Genomic DNA, 9484 nt, shown 5'->3' on the forward strand with positions numbered 1-9484 from the left:
AAGGATAAACCCAAGAAAGCACTATGGCTTGTTACCATTAAGGGGTCCTGTGTATTCAATTAATCGAGACATTTAAAGAGTCAAGACAAACAATAATATGGAAAATATGCAAAAACATCATAACGAGTAGTAAAAAAGAGAAAATATGTACAGTAGAGCAGTTTCTGGAGATATGCTTAGACTTTTTACAGGGGCCAGTTGCGAATTGCAGCCAGCCCAGAAATGTTGCTGTTGTTGTCTCTTTCACTTTTTATTGTATTGACATACGGTCCTTCTCTTGCCTCTTGGCCTTTCTTGGGGCAATAAAAGCGGTCCCCTTGAGCCACTAGGCTTAGCGGTCCCCTTCACACTTCACACTCCCACTGTGCGTCACCGTCCCGGTGACGCACAGTGGGAGTGGTCTGCGAAGGGACTGGTCGACCGCACCTCCGAGGCTCCTCCAATCAGAGCGAGAGCCGGCTTGTTCTTCTGAAAGCACTCAAAGCAGATGGCTGGTGATATATAACTGGAGACCGCAGACTCAAGCTGATGCAATACTAGTGGAAGATAACACACGTGTACACTGTGAAGTCACACAGTTGTAGTCTGTACTGTACTCTAGTGACAGGACCAAGTGATCAGTGAGGAGGCAGCAGCATCATCCCGTGTAGCTGAGGACAGGGAAGCAGAAAGAGGACGATTGTTTCATTTTTTTATACAAAGAAAAAATCTATTTATTGGTAAGTAAAAATTATAATAATTTGGAATTGTAATCTAATCGTTGGACATTGCTGCAGCAGATTAGGCTAATAATTGTTATTTAAACAAGTCATAGTGCTTCCTTGGGTTCAATCCATTTTAGCAGACCTTGTATAGAACTGTACTTTCTGTTCTTTTTAGTAAAGTATATATTCAGTCAATCAATCAATCATTAAAAAAGAAAGAAAAGAAAACACGTAGGCTATTATTGATAACCTCGCACAGCCATTCCAGTTGTGTGGGGTCTTTGATTGTTTTATTATAAGCATTTTTTTTCTTTGCACAATTTGTCCGAAGGCTTAATTTTGCAGATGGAATTTCAAATGGTGTCATTTATGAGCTCTTGGTGAAGCATGTGACTGGTGATTTGAAGTTATGCCAAGACAATTTGCTGATTAAAACGTGCAAACGCTCAAATGGGCTGCCAGTCACAGTCCTAACGGTGTCTGATGAATGTTACATTATTAATGTCTAGGCTAGGTCAACGAGTTGGATCTATAGAATCACAATCAGTAGGCCTAGGTCTAAGTTAACAGGTAACATAATTGCAGTGGTTGAAAGTAACTAAGTAGCGCTACATTTACTCAAGTAGCCTACTGTACTTAAGTACAATTGTGAGGTATTTTTTACTTTACTGGAGTATTTCCAGTTTTCAGCACTTTTACAATTACTCCACTACAACTATTTGAAAACTTTAGTTACTAGTTACTTTGCATATATACATTATTATATTATAAAACATATATTAACCACTTTAGCCCTATTTTGTAGTAACATAGGCTATTTGAAAATAGCCGATCTACAAGCTCACAATGCCTCAGCTTGCACTGCAGCTTGCTTTTTTCAAACATTTTAGTACTATTACTTTTGGTACTTAAAGTATGTTATCACTCTGTCAACCATGGCCGAAGCAGCGCAATTTATGAAAACATGATTGGCATACAACTCCTTAATTACACAACCAGTTTATAGGATAGATGGTGCACCATCACGCAGCCATGGCTGATGCGCAAGCGAAATGATGATGGTGCCACAAGGCAGCTTCTTGCAAAACAATGACATTCACCCAACTCTTTGATGCCAACACTTTATTTTTTTACTCAAGTAAATTTACTTGTAACAGAGTATTTCTACATTTCAGTATTGATACTTTTACCTAGTAAAACAATTTAGAACTTTTTCCACCACATTCATTTCCCCAAAGTGCTGGGTCAGACTGTCTCATCATGCTCAACCAGCAGAACTTGAGGGGCTGATCCTTTAGTAACTGTGTTGCCAAATCCAACCCCCAGCAGGGTTTCATCTATCTATCACTATTCTACTGTATCCTCATGTCCGCCCTTCACTTCTGATTGGCTCTCTTTGAAGGCAGGGCGATATTTATTGCTGTCAACTTACTGTTATACTTCCTTTTTTGGAAGCTCCCCTGGCTTTCGGTAAGTTGGCCAACTTGGCTTAAATTGAGCTTTATCAAATTAGTACGTTACCGTCTACCGAAGGGGCCGGATTAATACTAGCAACTAATCAATTAGGTTAATGGTTAATTATTATGCGCAATTAGTGGCACAGTTCAAAACGATGCTTTGCATCGATCACGCTCTAGCTGTTGATTGATTGATTGATTCATTCATTTACTTTATTTAGAAAGACATGAGAAACAGTACATGGAAGTACAATTCACAATACAAGGTCTACTAAACTGGACAACTCATAAAAGGACTAAGCTTGTTTAAATAAATATATAGTTTATAGTTAATTTGTGTCTGCATAGTATAGCTATTATATGACTTCCGTCTTTGCATTAGACACAATTTCCATCGAATGTAGATAGTAGGCTACATTTATTTATTTATTTCAGCATTAAATTATCGCTGCATAAGAAGAATTAGCAGCCTACTTACATATTCTGTATTTGCAGTATAATAGCCTACTGTATAAGCTCTTGGCGGACCAGTTAGGTAGCATGTTACTTTCTGCAGTAGACTTTCTTGGTAGCTTGTTCTGTGGTTTGGAAAGATGCCTGCATAATTACACAGCTAGCTACTAGTCTTATCTTTGAAACTGGTGCATTGAAAGAAACCCACCAGGCGATGGCAGTGAACTCTTTTTGTTATAGTATCACTCACAGCTTCTAGATCCTCTTCCTGATAAACTAAACAGGAACAGCAGCATGCTTATGTAAAATATCTACACAGAACCATATAATTCACTACATTTGTTTTCATCGCATGAAATGCTTATTTTTTGTTGAATCTTAAAGCACTTCATTAGGTCTAATAAGTAAATATAACTTATCATTGACCTGGCTATCAACTTATTTCCCCCCCCCAAAGGTAACAGGATGCCTGTCATCAGAAACCTCAGTAAGGTGGCCAAGCAGGCCCTCCTGACCTCCCCAGGGTGTGGGTGCCAGCCTCTCACGGTGTCCATACGCAACATAAGCTTCTCCCCACGACAGGTGACCGGATCCGATGCCAGCTTCCACTCTGTGTCCTTCTCAGAGACAGACCACCCCAAGGTGCTCATCACTGGTAAGCAACATCTGCATGTGAAATTAACCTCTTCAGCCATATTTTAAATACTTTATCTGATGGTGTTGTGCGAAAATAGCCAATCTACTGTGAGCTTGTATCAATATGATTGAAAATAGCCTTTGTTTTATCATTTTTGTGTTGCTATTATTGAATATTTTCCCCGATTTTTGCCTATAATGACCTGCCCAAAATAGAGACGGCAGGTTGAAATTCGTTAAAGTACACCAGCCAGAACAACATATCAATATTTATGACTGTGATTATTGACATTTATAACATGCCTTTTGGCTTTGGTGAAAAATGATATGAAACAGTAGCTGGTCAGAATGTGCTCAACAGAGATGTAAACATAAGCTGCATTTATAATGGGGCTGGTAAAGAAAGCATCTATGGATGACAGTTTAAAACAATGATTCTAAAAGTGGCGCAGCACAATAGTGGCTATTTGAAAATAGCCGACCTGCAAGCTCACATCGCGCTTGTAGATCAGTTATTTAAAAAGATGAAAAATTAGGAATATTTCACACTTCACACAGGAATATTTTAACACTTTAACTACACAAATCTTGTATGGGGTTCCCTGGCACAAAATATTTTCTGATGGTGGTCTGCGGCCAAATTAATTTAGGGGTCCTTGACATATAAACGTTCGGGAACCACTGGTTTAAAATAACTACAACAACAACAACAACAACAAGGAGATGTAGGCGTTTGGTGTTGTGACCTTTCTCACATGGCTCCTACACTGAAGTAACTCCACTGACATCTCCATGGAAACAAATACTGACAACCCTTAGGTGATGATATCAATGTGTGGATTGCCTACTAATGAGATCTATTTCAATTCATTGCAGGCGGCCTTGGACAGCTGGGAGTGGGACTTGCCCAAGTGTTGAGGTAAGAGCTTCTCATGGTGTGGAGGAGAGTATGTTTTGCGTCACACAAGCTATAGTGTTAAAAAGCTGCCAGTTGGCACATTATACGAACATTTCTGACACATGCTGTTTTAGAAATGTTCCGGAATGGTTGGCATGCTGTAAGATGCAGCTTTGGATAGAAATGATTACATTGCCTCTTCATTTAGTTTAATGTTGTCTTTCCTGCCTTACAGGAAGAGGTTCGGAAACAACAACGTCATTCTGTCTGATATCAGGAAGCCCCCAAGCAATGTCTTCCACAGTGGTGAGTAAATCTGTCCCATTCTAAAGCCTGGGTCTGATCAGTGTTAGTTTCCCAACACATGATGCACTGAAATGACAGACTTTATATTTATGCAAGGGCAAAAACATGTAGGACACAAGTGTTTGGCAGGTTTTCTTTTCTCTATAGGCAGGGCTGGGTGATTTGGACAAAATCAAATATCACAATATTGTTTGACCAAAAGCCTCTCCCCAACTATTTTTGCTATTTTTGAAAATGTTTGACAATTATTATTAAACAAGTGATAACAACAAGACTAACAACACTCATGCCATATCATGATATTAAGCCCTAACTCTAGTAAAGCACTGATCTCCTTCTAGAGATAAACGTTCAGATCATGAGAGGAACTTCCAGAATGAGCACATGGTCATTGACTATCAGGAGTTCTGATATTGGCCCATAATGTACAGTTTGCAGAACATTGTAAATGTGTTACAACTGCATCATATGCCCCAAATAGGACAAACGGTTAATTTCCTCTTTCACATGACTATGTGTATTTATGAAATGAGGAATAGTTTTGATTAGGTATTGATTCCTTTACCCCAAATACACAATGAAAGTCAATGTGTTCTCTTGAACACAGGGCCATTGATCAAATCGATTCATAATGTATGATGACTGTATTGCCAGTGACTGGTAATAAAGAGTCAAGAGTTGATAAATGTAGCTGTTAAAAGCCCCCGGCTGGTAACAGACAGCAATCTTAAACTATAAATGATGTGCTGCATTGTCAATTCAAGCATTTGAAATGATATTTCGAAAGAGATGTAATGTCCCATATTAACTTTGCCTATCTGAAGTATGTAATATTAATGTCGTACATGTAAAATAAGGTCAGATTTCTACATATCTAAAATATGTTCGAATACTCTATCTCTGCCCCTGTTAGGCCCGTTCATCTACTCTGACATCCTTGACTACAAGAATCTGAGAGAGATTGTGGTGAACAACCGCATCACGTGGCTGGTTCACTACAGTGCTCTCCTCAGTGCTGTTGGTGAGGCAAACGTTCCCCTGGCTCGGGCTGTCAACATCACTGGTGAGTTACACCTAACTGTTTAAGTCCATTCATCTCACGTCTATTTTATTGGCATTCTCTCGTCGCTTAGATTCTGGGGTCTGGAAAGATGCCTGCATCTGTTAGTAAAGTCCACAGCAGTATTTAACTTGAAGTCCTAGTACTTAATTTTCTTGGTAGCGGTGGTTGCATAACACCAATATTGGTGACCTATCAATTTTTCTAGATAACTTCCGTCAATGGCGATCTTTCCTGGGACAAATGATTTTATATAGCAGCAGAATTCGCTGTGTTCACATTCATTAATCTGCTCAAAGTTATATTTATATATTTATATTTCGCCATATAAGTGAATGGAATCACTATTTCTGTTTTTTTGCTCATGGAGCACAGGTACAACAAATAAAGATAATGGACAATATTTGGACTTGTATCAATCTATACTGTACAACACAAGGTTCTGCCAGAGTTCAACATCACTTTAAGGTACCGAATAGTTCAAGTTAGTGTCAGGCTTGTAAAAACATCCTAGTTAGTTCACGACAGAGCTGTACTCAGTACTGATGGTGAGGCTGATATGCCTCTGTCAGCGTGAGTCCAAGTTGAACTAGTTTAATCCTCTTAGGATCCCCAAGGATTCAGCATTAACAACCTTAGTCAGGTTAACATTGAGTGAGAAGGACATTGCTGCTTTTCAATTCAATGAGTGTTGGTGAAGTGCAATGCCCTAACAACCGGGTCTCTTTGTCTCATCATTCCAGGGCTTCATAACATCCTGGACATTGCGGCAGAACACGGCTTGCGTCTGTTTGTACCTAGCACAATTGGGGCGTTTGGGCCCACTTCTCCACGCAACCCCACTCCAGACCTCTGTGTGCAGAGGCCTCGCACCATTTATGGGGTCTCCAAAGTCCATGCAGAGCTGATGGGCGAGGTAAGCTGTCGGAGCACTTCTCGATTACCGTTTGGCGGTATGACATGCTGTTTTGGATACCCAAGACTAATCATGTTAGCCCATTAAAACCGTGAACGTGAACCGTGAACCGTGAACCGAAAACATGTGTCATTTTAGATTTTAGCTATATGTGTGTGTGTCACCATTTTTCAAAAAATAGCAGATATACAAGCTCATAGCGTGTCACTTCATGCTTCAGTATTAGGAGCTTGCTTAAAGCAAACATTTTTAACTCAAATCTTTTCTTCTGGGGGTCCCTGCCCCTGGAACTAAATATTTTGAGATGGTAGGTCTGCAGCCAAATACATATCATTTTGGGGGTCCTTGACAAAGTTTGAGTACCACTGATATTACAACATAGGTTTTTCAGAGGACTGTTAGGATGTAGAAGACATTTTTAGAATCGGCCTCAGGTCATAATGGGTTAATAGACACTTTAGCTTGTTGTAATCTGATCAAAAGTCACACGTTTTATTTTTGTTCCACAGTACTACCACCATCGCTACGGCCTGGATTTCCGCTGTCTCCGTTACCCTGGAATCATTTCTGCTGACTCCCAGCCTGGTGGCGGCACAACAGGTGAGAGATGAGCAAACTCTCACAACATGGTTCTCTTGAGCGTTACGTTCGGACACATGTTCTCAATTTTCATTTATCTGTCTATTCCTGTACCCCCTCCTGTCGTGTCACAAGTTAGTTATGTAACCGACTAATTCCAGAGAGTTGTTATGACCAGTGGTTTATTTTTAGGTCAGCTGATAACACTTGTGGTACTGTACATCTGGTACAGGATAACGGCCGTATGTTACCCCCTCCTTAAAAACAACCCCATCTTTCCTGTCATCCCCCAGCATTACTTGTGCATGTATGTAGTTTGGTGAACTTAGTGGAGCTTGTAACCTATTGTACTGCATGACATACAAAACAACACAGTTGAATCACTGACTTTTCACAACTTTTGTTACTGTTTTAATGATTAAACACAGCATTTTTAAATACACAGGAAAATGTTTCAAATGTATCATGTCTCAGTTTTGTGTTATTGTGGCTATATTTCTTGAAAATAACTTTACTGTGTGTTCATCTCTTCCTCCAGACTATGCCGTCCAGATTTTCCACGATGCGGTCAAAACAGGCAAGTTTGAGTGCAACCTGAAGCCAGACACGCGGCTGCCCATGATGTACATCGATGACTGCCTACGTGCCACTCTGGAGGTACTGGAGGCACCGGCAGACACGCTCACCATGCGGACCTACAACATCAATGCCATGAGCTTTACCCCCGAGGAACTAGCACAGGAGGTCCAGAAGCAGCTGCCTGACCTGGAGGTCAGCTATGACATTGACCACGTCCGACAGGCCATCGGTAAGCCTACCTAGTTATATTTTATTTGTATGCCAGCCCATTAACGGCTGCTTAATGTTAGAAACTTGTGTTGTGTAACTTAAAGGTACAGTGCTTGTCTCTGTGACTAATGTGTACATCACATGTCCTCAGTCTTGCCTGGGTTTAATTTAGCATCTCACCTGCCAAGAAATTGAAACGGCTGAGTATGACTGCTAAATAACACACACTCCGTCTTCTTTCCTTTCCAGCTGACAGTTGGCCAATGAACTTTGATGACATGAATGCACGGAACGACTGGGGCTGGAAACACGACTATGACCTTCCAGAGCTCGTGCAGACAATGCTCAACTACATTGGCTCGGAAACACGTGTCGCTCGTGCCAACTGAGAGTGCAAAACAGCAGCGGGTTTAGTCGTTGTACATACTGTATAGACTGCTGAATGAGAATGGAGAAACCTGGCCTGTACATAGTATTTCTCTCTGTTCTCTATAATTCAGAAGGGCTCTGTTTTCCTGGGACAAAGCTACCATGTCTGCAGAATGTAAAGGTCATGCCAGACAACCCTCCCCACCTTTCTGCCTACTATCAACCAATCCCTCTGCCATCCTCTTCCTCTTTACCCTTGGAAATCAGGGTGAAGAGAAGCCTGTAACTGGAAGGTTGTCAGAAGTATCAGGGCTGTAACAGCATACTGAAAAGGAAAATTACTTCCATGACTATGAATTGTGTGCGGTAAAAAGTACAGTGATTTCTGAGCTTAAAAAACAGCAAAAAACAAGCAAACTGAACAAGTGAATGTAGCATTGGTCAATCTTAATGCTTGAACACTTTATCTGGAAATCGTAGTTGAGGGTTTTCTTTTCTATTTATTAACTTGCCAAGAATACAGGGAATTCAGGCATCTAAGGCTAATCAAGGAATTTTAAATGAGAGGTTTACAAAATGATATTCAAGCAATTGTCCTTTGATGCACTTTAGAAGGGGGGAAAGATCAAACATTTAAAATTATTCCGAAAAGAGGGGAATCTGACAGTGCATCTGCATTTAGAGCGGTATGGAGCAACTCATTTGTAAATGAGCGTTAACTTTTATATTTTGTTTATTCCACTTTTGCATTGTCTATTTATTCTTTCTGCTGGTGATAAATGTACTGTATGAGAATGATATTGAATGTTTTGCACTATTGTGTGCATGTGTTCCAAGCCATTTCTGAAATCATGACTGGCTGCTCCAAATGCTCCCTTTTGCCATTTATGTGAGAATTATTCACCAGCTCAGTGGGGTTATTTGGACATAAAGGGAAATGTGACATTTTATGCCACAAATATCCAGTGCATGGTTCTTTAATGTTTCAAGCCATTACAATAATGCATCACTTTCTATGTGAAAGCGTAAGGTATGTTTTTTAAGTCATAAACCTCGCTTTATCAATAAATAAAAATCTTTTTTCCAAATACCTCATTCGTCATAGCCTTCTTATGTTGTCAGATTCATATTCATTCATCATTCATGTCTGCCACTAAGTCATAATACTCACAATACTCTCAGAAGTCTGGAAATGAAGACAAACAAAATGTTCTAACCACCCCACGCATGTTAAAAGTTTAATCCAATACTTTCGATTTTGAGCAAAACTGTCAGATTCTTCCATTGGATAGAGACAAGAAACTAGACAGGAGGGTT

At 40.0% G+C, this 9484-nt stretch overlaps 1 protein-coding gene across 2 annotated transcripts; it reads left to right on the forward strand.

Annotated features, from left to right (window-relative positions):
* Window positions 1–513: 513 nt before the first annotated feature.
* Window positions 514–9257, forward strand: tdh (L-threonine dehydrogenase). Of its 2 annotated transcripts, none has more exons than XM_084083099.1 (9): window positions 514–719; window positions 3072–3269; window positions 4127–4169; window positions 4384–4454; window positions 5368–5517; window positions 6258–6430; window positions 6940–7030; window positions 7548–7817; window positions 8048–9257. In XM_084083099.1, the coding sequence occupies exons 2-9, from the start codon at window positions 3080–3082 to the stop codon at window positions 8185–8187; spliced, it is 1128 nt and encodes a 375-aa protein (XP_083939225.1). In that variant the 5' UTR covers window positions 514–719; window positions 3072–3079; the 3' UTR covers window positions 8188–9257. The 2 variants fall into 2 exon arrangements, with proteins under 2 accessions (XP_083939225.1, XP_083939226.1); XM_084083100.1 differs by lacking the exon at window positions 514–719 and adding an exon at window positions 2163–2174.
* The last annotated feature ends 227 nt before the right edge of the window (window positions 9258–9484 follow it).

This window comes from Gymnoscopelus microlampas, assembly GCF_963454915.1.
Source record: "Gymnoscopelus microlampas genome assembly, chromosome: 16".
In the NCBI taxonomy this organism is placed as follows: domain Eukaryota; kingdom Metazoa; phylum Chordata; class Actinopteri; order Myctophiformes; family Myctophidae; genus Gymnoscopelus; species Gymnoscopelus microlampas.

Coding starts and splice junctions, on each gene's coding strand:
- tdh (XM_084083099.1), top strand. CDS start 3,080: ATGCCTGTCATCAGAAACCTCAGTAAGGTGGCCAAGCAGGCCCTCCTG. Junction 5,518..6,257: donor TCGGGCTGTCAACATCACTG/GTGAGTTACACC, acceptor TCATCATTCCAG/GGCTTCATAACATCCTGGAC. Junction 7,031..7,547: donor GCCTGGTGGCGGCACAACAG/GTGAGAGATGAG, acceptor CTCTTCCTCCAG/ACTATGCCGTCCAGATTTTC.